The sequence below is a fragment of the Engraulis encrasicolus genome, chromosome 6 (genome assembly GCF_034702125.1).
Source record: "Engraulis encrasicolus isolate BLACKSEA-1 chromosome 6, IST_EnEncr_1.0, whole genome shotgun sequence".
Lineage (NCBI taxonomy): Eukaryota > Metazoa > Chordata > Actinopteri > Clupeiformes > Engraulidae > Engraulis > Engraulis encrasicolus.
In genome coordinates, this window is record NC_085862.1 from 56,620,082 (window position 1) to 56,635,081 (window position 15,000).

A 15,000-nucleotide genomic window follows, 5' to 3' on the forward strand; every position below is an offset into this window, starting at 1 on the left:
CACACACACACGCACGCACGCACGCACACACACACACACACACACACACACACCTGTATCCGTCGATGAAGCTGGCGTTGATGTAGTCGGAGCCCTCGAGGCCCCTGATTGGCTGTAGGCAGACGCGGGTGGTCTCATAGGGCATGATGTTCACCAGCCGGTTCTTGAACTTGTTGCAGGGCAGGTTGGCACTGATGAAGCGAGACGTGTGCGCCTTGGAGTTGGCCAACCGCTGTAGAGAGAGAGAGAGAGTGAGAGGAAGAGGAGAGAGAGAGAGAGTGGGAGAGGGAGGGAGATGGAGTGGGAGAGGGAGAGGGAGAAGGAGAGAGGAAGAGAGGGACGGAAGGAGAGAGAGAGAGGAGAGAGGGAAACATTTAACCACTCGTTTATTATTTCATTTTCACCTTTTACGTGTTACACCAAAGGGAGAAAGGGGCAATGAGAGGAGGGAGAGAGAGAGAGAGAGAGAGAGAGAGAGAGAGAGAGAGAGAGAGAGAGAGAGAGAGAGAGAGAGAGAGAGAGAGAGAGAGAGAGAGAAAGGATAGATAGAGTGAGGAAGAAAGACAGAGGTGGAGTGGGGTAGATAGCGAGGGAATAACAGAGAGGGCATAAAGAAGAGAGGGGATGACAGAAAGAGACAAAGAGAGTGAGAGAGAGAGGGTGAAAGAGGAGGTGAATGAGAGGAGTGAATCATGGGTTGCTCTGGTCGGTGTAATGGGTCCATTCCTTCTATTTCCAGCAATGGCATCTCTCCATTGTCTGCTCAAAGGTCGATTGAGTGTGTGTGTGTGTGTGTGTGTGTGTGTGTGTGTGTGTGTGTGTGTGTGTGTGTGTGTGTGTGTGTGTGTGTGTGTGTGTGTGTGTGTGTGTGTGTGTGTGTGTGTGTGTGTGTGTGTGTGTGTGTGTGTCTGTGTTGGTGTAGTCCTGACCCATTTCCTCTTTGAAAACCTGTTGTTGCAAACAGTAAAGACCTCTTTCATCAGGACTGCACACACACAGACACACACAGACACACACAGACACACAGACACACAGACACACACACACACACACTCATGCACGCACGCACGCACACACGCACACACGCACACACACACAAGCACACAGACACACGCACTGCTCGAATGGGACACAACCATTATCTCTAATATTAGAACAATGGCCTATGGGAGCCTCACCACAGGGTTTAACTCACACAGCCACGCACGCACGCAAGCACGCAAGCACGCACGCACGCACGCACACACACAGATGAGCACATGACAAGAAAAGACGAAGGGATACACACACACACATACACACACACAAACACAGAGACACCCATGCTCGCACGCACGCACACGCACACGCAGACACGCACACACACACATACACACTAGGGGTGGTACGGTTCACAAATGTCACGGTTCGGTCCATATCACGGTTTCAAGGTCACGGTTTTCGGTTTTGTACGGTTCTGTTTTTTTTTTTTTTTTTAAATGAAATGTATTATATAAAAATTAGAATGAAAATGTAAGCTTATCATGGGTATGTTGAATTTGACTTAATTTAACCCAACTGAAAGAGGAAAGATATCAATGATTTTAACATGCTTCCATTTATTTCACAAAAAGGGAGAACTAAGTCCTAACTTTTAAGTTGACAAATATTCAAATATTACATGCTATAACACATTTGACGTGTAAAAATAAAACAGCTACACTCCTGTAGGCAATGGGACCATTAGGTCAGTGCAGTATGACTATTTTGGTTAATGACACACTGAGAACGAATTGGACTTTTATTTTGATACCGCTTTCTGCGAGTTTTCCGCTTATGAATCGCTTCCTATAATGAAACTGCCGGCCGTGAGAAGCATAGAAGTAAAATCAGAAGTCAAATTCAATTTTAAGTGAACAACTGATAGGGTTATATTATGTTAAAATGTGAAAGTTAAGGTAACAAATAATTTTAAAAGATCGTTTTTTTTAGAAGTGTATGCACAAGAATGTTTCACAAAACTCCTGTGAAGCTGAGCCTTTTAAAACAGTCAAATTTTATTTTTGTTATAGTGTTAAACATCAATGTTAACTAGGCAACAGCACAAAGTCCCCTTCCGTCCATCAGAGTCTAACTGGCTGCCTACAGTTGATTGCAGTTAAGGACAGCGCAGTGAATCTGATGGATATGTTCAATTATCTCGCATTTTGCCGTCCGGAATCCCCATTCAATGCCACGTGGATATAGCCTACACTAGGCTACTGTAACGTAAGTCATAGTCTACTTTGTTCTGCTAATCTGTCATTGTTTGTAAATTCATGTTCATTTAATTTAAAATGGTCAGCATAAAGGCTGGGAACAGTCACTTGCGCTAACGTGGAGAGAGAGGGGGGAGACGGTGACGCTGCTGACCGACCTGCACTTGCTTGTAGGCTACTGTAGCCTAGTCAGCTGGCGCATGCTGTTACATTATGCATTTCAGTTGGCTGATAGAAATCAGTCTTTCCACACTCAATATCCTACATAGTCTTTGTGTTTTATGCTTGTAAAAGTAGTAGGATTTTATTAATAGCGTCGTCCGCCGGTGGTCACTCTATTTTTTTTTTTTTTTTTGAAACCGTGGGCACCGTGCGGTTGCCCACTACCCCGTTCCGTGACATGCAAACCGTACGGTCTCGGTTTGCAACGCAAACCGTACCATGCCTAATACACACACACACACGCACACACACAGAATGAGAGAGACACACGCTAAGTAAGTGATTGCCCCGCTAGGTCTTGTGTCATGATCCAAATTAAGGCTTGTTCTCCCCCATTACCCCCGAATGGCAGTCCGGCACAGACAGCCCCAATTATTCTCCCCCTTTTTTGGGTCATCCACCACGGCCCAACGCCCTGCCCGGTTCCCCCAGCCACACGGACCCCCTCACACATCATATTACACTGACTACATGCACTTCGCTGCCAACTGTGTCACCCCCGTTTCCTGTCATGGTTGTGCTAGTCCATTCAACAGACGAGAGTTCAAGAGACTTCTGTTGTTGGTTTTTTAAGGTGAATGCGTTAAAATGGCCGCCACAGTGGTAAAAGGCATGCCATGTTATTGTAGTCTGTACAGGTTAATGGATTTTACTGTCATTGCTCTTTTAATATAGCCTAACTTTGGAATAATTACGCATACTTTTGAGGCCTTTTTGGCATACCGTGAGATGGGAATCACTGCTGAATTTAATGGGTAGATATAGCCTACTATTGGACATACAATGCAGTAGGTAATAAACAACATAAACCCTTTCATGCAAAGCCTACGTAATTACCTTTCATTTTGCCACCAAAATGATAATGTCAGTGTCTTAGTCTGCTATTTAAGACTTGCATTAAAACCAAAACAATGTTGTTAAGATGTAGTTAAAAGTCTTTAACAGCAAAAAGTGAATAAGTAGGATCGCTGGCGATCCCATTTGCGTGGAAGGGCTTCAAACTGACTTTCAAATACAAACTGGGAGAAAAAAAATCCCTTTACACAAAAGTGGTAAGACAAACCCTTAAAAATACACACGGGGTTCACGCTGCCCCCCTAGACATGCTGTGGAAGCTGGCACGCAGCCCACAGGACAGCCAGGCCGGGCACTGCCCCTAACCCTGCCATGTACAATTTCCTTTACAAGCTATTTCCCCAGGGAGGCTGTGTGTGTGTGTGTGTCTGTGGGTGTGTGTGTGGGTGGGTTTGGGGGTGTGTGCGTGTGTGTGTTTGTATGTGTGTGTACTTGTGTGTCTATGTGTGTGTGTATTCCTGTGTGAGTATAAGATTTTGTATGTGGGAGTGTTAGGATGTGTGTGTGTGAGTGTGTGCGCGGGGGTGTGTGTGTGTGTGTGTGTGTGTGTGTGTGTGTGCGCGCGTGTGTGGTGTATGTGTGTATGAGATTTTGTGTGTGGGTGTGCGAGGATGTGTGTGTGTGTGTGTGTGTGTGTGTGTGTGTGTGTGTGTGTGTGTGTGTGTGTGTGTGTGTGTGTGTGTGTGTGTGTGTGTGTGTGTGTGTGTGTGTGTGTGTGTGTGTGTGTATCTGTGTGTGTGTGTGTGTGCGTGCGCACATGCGCGTATGTGCGTGTGTAGTGCGATAGAGAGAAGCAGCGCTGTGCTGAGCTGTCCTCTGTAATCACTGCTGAGATTTGTCTCCACTGTGAGCTCTCTGGCTCAGAGTACAGCAGAACCAGCCGGAGGGAGATAGAGGGTGACAGCCAGGGGTGGGGAGAGGAAGAGAGGGATGAGGAGAGAGAGAGAGAGAGGGATGAGGAGAGAGAGAGAGAGAGAGAGAGAGAGAGAGAGAGAGAGAGAGAGAGAGAGAGAGAGAGAGAGAGAGAGAGAGATGAGATGGAGATGAAGACAGTGGGGAAGGTAGGGGTCGATAGACAGACAAATAGAAAGAGCAGAGAGCAAGAAAAGACAGAGAAGAAGAAGAAGAAGAAGAAGAAGAAGAAGAAGAAGAAGAAGAAGAAGAAGAAGAAGAGAAGAGGCGAGCACAAACAAACAGAGCTATAGAGAGAGATGTTGAGGAGAGGCAGGGAGTCAGGCAGGTGGGGCAAGAACAAGGGAGTATTGCAGACAGGGAGAGGTGGAGAAGGGAGACAACAATCAAAGCTAAGCAGAGCAGAGAGCATGGGTTAGGGAGAGAAAGAGAGATAGCTACAAAGGGGTGCAGACAGAAAGAGAGAGAGAGAGAGAAAGAGAGAGAGAGAAAGCGAAAAATATAGGAATAGATGAAAGCGAGAGTGAGAAAGACAAGAGAGAAAGCAAGCGAGAAACAGAGAGAGAGAGAGAGAGAGAGAGACAGAGAGAGAGAGAGAGAGAGAGAGAGAGAGAGAGAGAGAGAGAGACAGACAGACAGAGAGAGAGAGAAAGAGAGAGATGAAGAGAGGTGGAGAGGTGGCTGTACTGAAGAGGGAAGTAGGACATCTTGAGTTGAGCTGTGGTGAGTCTCCTGTCTCCTGTGTCCTGTGTGCTTGTGGAGCTGTGTCAGCTGTCCTGTGGGGGGATGTATGATGCTCTAATCCACTCTCCTCATTAGCAAAAGGCCCCGAACACTTACCACCCAACATGGACCCCCTTCTACACACACGCACGCACACACACACGCACACACACACATGCACGCGCGCACACACACACGCACACACACACACACACATACACACACACACACACACACACACACACACACACACACACACACACACACACACACACGCACACACACACACACACACACGCACACCCCTCGCTGCACTCCCTCCATTTGTCATCATCAACTATTAATTACGTCCCTCCAGAGAGACCACACAGTTCTCCACTGCAGTCTCAGCCCTCCCTGCTGAACTACTGTACCCTGCCCAAAAAAAAACCCTTAATGAAACCACTGGCCCCAGAGCCATTAATGTAACCACCGCACCGCACCGCAGCACACTCAAAAGACTCGAATAAAAACCCCAAACCCTCAACAGAATTGATCATCAGACTGTAGTATTAGCCGCCGTTGATATACATTATCGTTCAACCGAAACTGAGGCATCAAGGCCGGTACTCAAAATAGGAAAAGATGTAAAACATTCTGTAAACCTTTGGCTAGAGTTTGTTAACGAATGATATTCATTTTTAACCAATGTCTAAAACCGTCTGGGATCGTACACCATATTTTGAGTGTGGGGGCATTGGCAGGCTTATGATGTGGTCAGAGGGGCCTTTCTTTAAAAAAGGTTGAGAACCACTGAGGGCTAGAGCCATCACACTATATTGGGAATAGCAGTACCACAACAAGAATCACAACTGCCACTCTTAAATATTTATACCACAGCTACTCTGCCCTACAAAGTCAAAGTGCAATAACTACTCCAACATTGAGGAAAAAATGCCTTTAAAGCCTTGGTATTAGGATTGATATTGTAGTTACTGCAAATTTGATATAGCAATCTCTAAAATGGGACAGATTTGGACCATCAGGCTTTGTCAAAAGATAAAGAAGGTGTGATGAAGACAATTTTCTAAATTCAATTTTGACAAAATATGCTGCACTCAGCCTTTGTAGGGCAGTACTCTACTACTACATTATATATAGTCATTAGTTTACAAGCCAATGTACATCTACTGCTGCAACCCCACTGCGGCTCAGGGGTTGTTATGTGGTAATTAAAGGTAAGCTAGCTCTGTAGGCTCAGGCTGTGTTCGTGGGGATATTGGCCACCGTGCAGCGTGACTACACTACACGGGCAAATGTCATCTCCAGCAGAGCAATCAGTTCCGTTCCTGTTCCATTGAACAACCGGCGGCTCCTCTCGCCTCGGCCGCACACTGAATTAAACAATCGCTATAGAGCCGACCGAGAGCGTTGCCGCGGTGACACGATAAAGAACATGTTCTACAACGTAGAACAGGGAGCAGAACACCGGTGCCTTTTCCCAGAGCATAATGAGTGGTGGCTGGGAGCAGGCGTGGGTGACGGCCTGGGCCTGCTCTCCTCATCTAGCCTCGTGAAAAGGACCGGGCTGAAAGGAGTGCTCCACAAAGACACAAAGGACCCCTTTCAGTCCGCCTCGGCCGCCGGAACAATGACATTTCCATAAGTAATTTCCAGACTGACCTCCCAGAACCAGGTACAGTACAGGAGGACACAATGAGCTTTTTTAACCGCCCCCAGTGGGCTGCTTCTGATTGGCTTTCCACACAGCTCAGTGATTTGATTGGCTGCTCACCTCTGAGTGCTTGCCTCATAATTGGCTCTTTACATGTGAGCGCTCCTCGTGATTCGCCGTATCCGAGTGCTCTGAATAACAGGCTGTATCTTCAGTGCCGGATTAAGAGAGCCTGGGGCCCCTAGGATACAGGTGGCTGTGAGGCCCCCTGGAGGGCAATTTTTTAAAGAAATGCACATAGACAGTGTCATAACGATGAGCAAGGAATTAAGGATGACATGTCTACCAACTGTATTCAACACGACATATGACTTTTTCAATATTGTATCTTGTCACAGTTCTGCAATTTTTTTTCACTTTTGGCAAGTCAGGGGCCCCCTGGCTGGTGGGGCCCCTTGGCTGCAGCCATACCTAGCCTGTGCATTAATCTAGCCCTGTGTATCTGAGAGGCCTGACTGGCCCACCACATTTGAATGATTTGCCCAGATTCTGTTCTCCCTCACAAAGACAAAAGCAGAGTAACTATGTGAGCATTCAAACCGAGAACAATAGGCTCAATCGTTGTCATAACTCCACAGTCGAACATGCTGTAAGCACAATAGCGGCGAAGGCTTTATGGACTTTCTTAAAGGCAAGGGAAAGAAAGGATTCAGTCACAACACAAAACGGGGTGTTTTAAAGACAATTCCCAGTCCAAACTCAGTGTGCCAAAACATTGACTGTCTTTGTGCTTCAGCTTTGTAAGGCTCACTAAACCTCAGTGTTTTCATTGGCTCCCTACATCCGAAAGCTTTGATTGGATACGAAACAACTTACTGAACTGGGCTGTGATTTGTTTACGTCATTATGAGCTTTATAGCCTGTAACGTAAGGAGACTTCAGCTGATCTAGTATGGCCTATAGGCCTCCACAGTCTTTGCAAAGAATTGTGCACTTAATTATGATTGTGATATTATGTATATGTATATATATTTCATCAACCTTTTTGATTTGTATATTGGATATGGCTAAAATGATCTCACAGTATCTTATGAGCACCTGTGATTTGTGTGTTCATGGGCAGATTTTTCATACATAATTACCTCGTAAATCTGTGTGAATGTAGAGATGGTGTTAAGAGTCAAGGACTGCAGTCCCTGGCTGCCTTATGTGACTCAAAATGTGTGTGTGTGTGTGTGTGTGTGTGTGTGTGTGTGTGTGTGTGTGTGTGTGTGTGTGTGTGTGTGTGTGTGTGTGTGTGTGTGTGTGTGTGTGTGTGTGTGTGTGTGTGTGTGTGTGTGTGTGCGTGCGTGCGTGCGTGCGTGCGTTTCTGTGTGCAGACACTTCTCTGCTGCTTGATTGTGAGTTAATGTACCCACACATAATGTGCATTTATCAGGTTTATATGTAGCTTCTCCGCACCTCTTTAATATCATTACCATGTCACCATTTGTTTATTTATTTCTATTATCAGCCTCTGATGACATATTTTTCTTCTATGGCTATGACGAGTAATTGAGTACTCTAATATAAGATCATATTTGGGAATGAAAGAGCTTTGTGAATCTGCTCATGGTTCATTTTGCCCTGCTTTCCTTGAACTCCTGCTTTTTAGTTATTGAAGCTGTCTTTCTACTGCACCTGGGTTTAATAAAGCTAATAGAAATTATCCTGAATTAATCTGTGATTTTCATTGAGGTTGAAAAATGTGTAATTTATTGAATATGCTACAATATAAATCACTATTCTCAATGGAGTATCTTATCATATATCATATATCATATATCATGTATCATATCATATCATATCATATCATATCATATCATATCATATCATATCATATCATATCAATGTAAGACTTTTAATAGCTGGCTTTAACTGAAATAGCCTTTAATCACATTACTCACACACCTATGCCTGTATGCCTGATGTATGCCTGATGCCTGATAGTCAGACCCTAAGGGCCAAAACATACCAAGGCGGAACGGAACGGTCGCAGGACGGACGCGGTCTTTCTGCTTAGTTTTGGCCGGCGTGCTTTTCTCTGCCTTGCACACTGACAGCGTCGGCGTGCGCGGCCAGTCCTATTCAAAACCCTCCCCACAGCCAAAGCTAGCATGCTACTTTGCCATTCATTTGAATGAGACACCGCCGGTCGCCGGCGTGAAAAATACGCTCGAGTTCTATTTTCCAAATGCAGCGCGGGGCGGAGCCGGCTCCCGCGCCGCTGACGCCCGACTACCGCCGGTTGGTGTGTAAGGACAGATAGGTTTCAATGTATTTTCACCGACGCCGGTAAAAAACGTGGCCGTTCCGCGACGCTTTACCGCCTTGGTGTGTAAGACCCCTAACTCACACTGAAATCAAGCTTCATGCCTTTGACGTGTAATATCATCTTGTGAGTGACTGTATTGTATCATCGTATTGTATCGCACCATGTCGTATACACCACTACACCATACTTTAGTCTCAAACTTTACCTTGAACTCAAGCCCAGGTGTAATGCCACACCACACCACGCAACGATACACCACGCCACACCACACCACACCACACCACAACTCCACTCTAAATGTTACCTTGAACTCCAGCTCCATGCCGGTGACGTGCTCGCCGGTCTCCACGCCGGCCAGCTTCTGGATGTAGGAGAAGAGGGAGCGGGCGGCCACCTCGGTGTTGCCGCAGGCCACCGCCTCCAGCAGGGCGTCGTGGATGAAGCTGTACTGGTCCTCCGTCTGCACCATGTAGTTGCGCTGGGCGCGCATCAGCGTCACGTGGCCGTAGATGTCCACCGTCTTCTCGTGCTTGATGCGCTCCAGCATGGCGTCGATCACGATGAAGCAGCCCGTGCGGCCCACGCCCGCGCTGATGGGGGAGAGAGTGTGAGAGAGAGAGAGAGAGAGAGAGAGAGAGAGAGAGAGAGAGAGAGAGAGAGAGAGAGAGAGAGGGGTGATGGGAGTTAAAGGTGTCTGTCTGTGTGTGTATGTGTGTGTGTGTGTTGGTGTGTGTGTGAAATGCTCCAACATAGCATTGACCACGATGAAGCAGCCGGTATGATCAACCCCTACACTGAGGAGAGAGTTGAGATAGAGACTGAATGAGTGCGTATGTGTGTGTGTGTGTGTGTGTGTGTGTGTGTGTGTGTGTGTGTGTGTGTGTGTGTGTGTGTGTGTGAGTGTGTGTGTGTGTGTGTGTGTGTGTGTGTGTGTGTGTGTGTGTGTGTGTGTGCGCGTGCAAGTGCAAGTGCATGCGTACGTACGTACGTGTGTGAGAGAATGTGCGTGTCTGCATGTACCTATTTACAGATGTGAACTGACCTGCAGTGTGTGACGATGGGGCCGGCGTCTGGAGGGTTGCAGGTCTTGACTCTCCTGAGGAAGGCCAGGAAGGGGGTGGGGTACTCGGGCACGCCGTGGTCAGGCCAGGCCGTGAACTGGAACTGCCGCACCTCCCGCTTCTCACTCGAGCCGTTCTGCAAGAACAAACAGATGAAATAAGATGAGAGGATAAGAACAAGAGCCAAAGATATATAATGACACAGAGATGGTATGGTGGTGTATATAGTAAGTGAGAAAAGGAGAGAGGGAGATAGAGAGATAGTGAGAGATAGAGAGATAGAGAATGAGAGAAAGGGATATAGAGAGAGTGAGAGATAGAGAATGAGAGAGTGAAAGAGAGAGAAAAGGAGAGGGGAAAAAGAGAGAGAGCCAGAGAGACATTGAAAGAGAGAAAGAGAGCAAACCGAAAGAGAAGAGAAGGAAAAAGATGATAAGAGAGTGGAAGGGAAGAGTTCTTTTTTCTTCGAGATTCGAGACTCATTATATTTCATGGTTGGGTGGAAGCACCAAACGTTTCCCTGCGCTGTGTGGAGGAGGAAAGACATGAGGCAGTAATCGGAGAGGGCAGAGTTATTTAATCAGAACAACGGCAGCAAGCACTGCAGTGTGGACAAGGAGAGAGAGAGAGAGAGAGAGAGAGAGAGAGAGAGAGAGAGAGAGAGAGAGAGAGGGAGAGAGAGAAGGGGGGAGAGGAAAAAGAAGTGAAAAGAGAGTAATTCAACCAGAGAGAAGAGGGAGAGGAAGTGGCAGAGAAAGCGAAAAAAGCAAAAAAATAAACTGTCCATTGAAGAGGAAGAGAAACTGAAAAAAGACTGGAAATGAGAGAAGAGGAAAGGTAGGAGGGGTAGAAATAGAAGCAACACCAAGCTGGCTGAGGCAAAGAAAGCAACACTGGAAAAGAAAACACATAAAGAAAGAGGAGAGGAGAGGAGAGAAGAGGAGAGGAGAGGAGAGGAGAGGAGAGGAGAGGAGAGGAGAGGAGATAAATAGAAGCAAAAAGTAACATGGCTGTAAGTGACGGAAAAATAGATATATAAAAGAGAGGGAATGAGAAAAGAGGAGGGAAATAAAAGCCAACTGGCTGGTGAAGTGTGTTCATTAGCTCAGAGGATATAGTGAAGTTTTTTTTTTTTTGCCTGCACTGACGCTGTTTAATTAAATGTCTAAATGTCGCCGCGACAACTGTGCGAGAACTGGCACTGTAATGCCGCCATCTGTTGCCGTGGCCGCACCATCCCATTCCATTCCATAACGCTGTTGCCATGTCGATCAAGTGGGATGTCACAAGACAGGTTGCCATGGTGACTCAGCTATGCATGTACTCCAGATTCCTCCTCTACTTTCTTGGGGCACTTCAAAGACATTCCTATTAGTTTGTGTGTGTGTGTGTGTGTGTGTGTGTGTGTGTGTGTGTGTGTGTGTGTGTGTGTGTGTGTGTGTGTGTGTGTGTGTGTGTGTGTGTGTGCGTGTGTGTGTGTGTGCACTGGTGCGTGTGTGTGCGTGTGTGTGCGTGTGCATGTGTGTGTGTGCATGCGTGCCTTTGTGTGTGACAAAATTGATTTTGTGTGTCTCCCTCATGGTGATGAGGTCTTCTCTATTATTTTCTCTGCAATGTTTGTGTGCATGTGCCTCTACAAGCCGCTCTGTTGGCTGAAGCTTTTCTGCTTTCTTGAATAACTCTAGTGAAGGTCATTAATGGAAAACTGACCTAGATCCAGAGTATCCTGCAGCATAGCATATCACATCACAGCCATACTAACTCTAGTCATGCACACACACATGCACACACAAACGGATATGCCCATGCTCACCACACACTCACCACTTCTTTCACAGTCACAGCTACTCACCCTTTCATTAACACTTTCAGTTCACTTTCAGGTTTTCAGGTTTTTTTTACACAATCTCTCTCTCTCTCTCTCTCTCTCTCTCTCTCTCTCTCTCTCTCTCTCTCTCTCTCTCTCTCTCGCACACACACACACACACACACACACAGACACACACACACACACACACACACACACACACACACACACACACACACACACACACACACACACACACACACACACACACACACACACACACACACACACACACACACACACACACACACACACACACACACACACACACACACACACACACACACACACACACAGTGTGGAGGGTTTAGAAGGGATTGGATGCCATGGGAAATAGGAAATGCATGCCATGGTAAAAACCTTCACGTTCTCTCTGAATACTTAAAGAAAGCTGATTAGTAGGTAGTCTAAATGCCTGCTTTTAAACAAGGGAACCAGATTAGGGGATGGTGAGGAGAGAGGAAGTGATGCGATACATTTTTCAAACAAAGGGGGTATTTGTAGGAGGCAATAGAAGGAGGTATATACAGTAAAGACGACCTAGTGCATTAAATCAGGGCAGCAGTCAAGGAGAAGCATAGAGGAGAGGTGTTTTTAACAAGGGGAGCAAGTCTTCTGTAAATGAGGGAAACAAGGGGGGCGCCAAGAAGACATGAGCGGGGGCAAGCTGTTAATGCAAAAACATGCAAATATGCATACAAGGAGGCATTAGGCGGGAGGAGGAATTTTTTAGCAGCATGAATGACAACAAGGAGGAGCTGGTGTTTTTCAGCAGGGGAGCAGTTAAGTATAATCATAGAGGTGGAGAGGTGATTCCTAAAAGAGGAAAATGTGGAGGAAACATTCTTAAATAAAACAAAATCTTAAAAAAAAGAGAAAAAAGGAAAAAGGCAGACATTTTTGGATTAGAGAGCGGAGCAAAAAATTGAGACGTGAGGAGCAGAGGATTTCTTTTCGGGAGTTTTGAAGAAGGGGAGTTCGAAGAAGGTGATACATTTTTAAGGGGAGGAACTATCGAAGGTATAAATAAAAAAGGCAGACATGTTTACTGCAAACAGGGTTAAGCAAAAACGGAGACATGAAGTGGATATGATCTTCACTTTTGTATGGAGGTGGCTGGTGGGAGTATTTCAGGAGAATCATCGAGAAACAGGGAGACAAAGACAATGTGCTGTAATGAGGGGAGTAGTTTGAGAGAAGTTTGAAGGAGGCAATGTTTTTAACAAAAGGGCATAGGCAATAGGGGAGTAGGGATTTTTTTAAGAAGAAGCAGAGAATGTGATGCTTTGAAATTTAAGAAGCAGACATAACACATTTCTGGAGAGGCTGTGTTTTCACAAAGGGGCAGAGGTCTACAGAAGATCATGCTTTTAATGACGGAGGTAAGCAGGAGAGTGAGAGAAAGAGATAGATAGATAGATACGTAGATAGATAGAGAGAGAGAGAGATAGAGAGAGAGAGAGGGAGAGAGAAGGGGGGGGAGAGAGAGAGAAAGAGAGAAAGAGAGAAAGTGAGGATGATGTGCATGTGCATGTGTTTTAATGATGACGGAGCAAGCATTACAGACAGGAGCAGGAGGAGGAGGTGCTGTTTTAATGATCCAGAGCACGGGAAGGAGGCCATATTGTGGAAGAGGAAGAAATGGCAGGGTGACTGCAGGAGTAGTAGAAAGAACTGCAGTTTTAGCCAGAGAGATAAACACACATGCACACACGCACGCACACACACACAGGTGCCGACAGAGGGGGACAGCTGCCCCAGGCCTAGGGAGAGAGAGGGGCCCGAGAATTGGGTCCAGAATCCTCATTATGCGGACGCGAACGCACTCATGCACGACACGCACTACTCAAGCACGCATGCACGCACGTACACATTCAGGAGGAGGAGGTGATATTTAATGAGGAGCAGCTTGGGATGGAAGAGGAAGGAGTATGGAAGAGAGGGCAGCATATGACTGCAGGAGCAGCAGCAATAAGAGCACTAGTAGTCAGACCTGCAGCGTTAGTCGGAGCAACAACAGCACACATTAAGGAGCCGCATTTTACGAGTCACTGCGACAAGACAAGAGTGGCTGATGAAAAATTCAGCGCTCCCGGACTCAGGAGGCCACTCTGAGCTGAGACAGACGCCATGTCTGTCTCTCTTTTTCTCACAGATGCACAGATGCACACATACACACACACACACTCACACACACACACACACACACACACACACACACACACACACACACACACACACACACACACACACACACACACACATGCGTACACACACACACACACACACACACACACACACACACACACACACACACACGCGTACACACACACACACACACACACACACACACACACACGCGCGCGCACGCTCGCTCGCTCGCATACACACACACACACGTGTGCATACACGCATGCATGCGCACACACACGTGCGCACACGCACGTACTCACGCACGCATGCACACACGCACGCACGCACGCACGCACACACGCACGCGCACACAAGAGTGAGAGAGAAGAAGAGAAGAAGAGCCTGTGCTAGGGGAGTCTCTTGGAGCCTTTATGACAGCATCAGCATCTGTGGGAGCTACTGCAGGAAAGCACTCTCAAACTAAACCTTCCACCACCCACTGCGCCTAGGACAGCAGTTGCTAATGAACAGTCACGCACGCACGCCTGCACACACACATGCACGCACACACAAACGCATGCACACACACACACACACACATACACACATACACACGCACACACGCACACATACACACGCTCACACACACACACACACACAAACACACACACACACGCTCACACACACGCACGCTCAAACACATGTGAGATAGGGGAAAATAGAGTGAGAGTGAAACAGAAAGAGAGAGAGAGAGAGAGAGAGAGAGAGAGAGAGAGAGAGAGAGAGAGAGGGGGAGGGAGGGAGGAAAAGAGAGAGTGAGAGGAAAAGAGAAAGAGAGAGAAACATGCAATCCTGTCTTCCCATCCCCATCCCACACTTTGATGTTTACTCAAGCGCCTAGCGTCTTGGATCCACAGGCTGCCAATTACCCTGGGTCCCCTTCTCCCTTCTCCCATCTCCCATCTCCCTTCCACCCACTTAGCTCCGAGTGTCTCTGACAGACACACAGCAAACCCTGAGAT

At 46.8% G+C, this 15,000-nt stretch overlaps 1 protein-coding gene across 6 annotated transcripts in view; it reads right to left on the reverse strand.

The window, feature by feature from the left end:
- The window catches only part of ptprsa (protein tyrosine phosphatase receptor type Sa), a 272,327-nt gene that overhangs the window by 14,932 nt on the left and 242,395 nt on the right, over positions 1–15,000 (reverse strand). For all 6 annotated transcript variants that reach the window (XM_063202029.1, XM_063202025.1, XM_063202028.1 and 3 more), the window contains 3 exons: positions 9,960–10,114; positions 9,222–9,507; positions 54–232 (listed from right to left, as the gene is read on the reverse strand). In XM_063202029.1, coding sequence (XP_063058099.1) covers positions 54–232; positions 9,222–9,507; positions 9,960–10,114 — 620 coding nt within the window. The remainder of the gene's footprint in view (positions 1–53; positions 233–9,221; positions 9,508–9,959; positions 10,115–15,000) is intronic.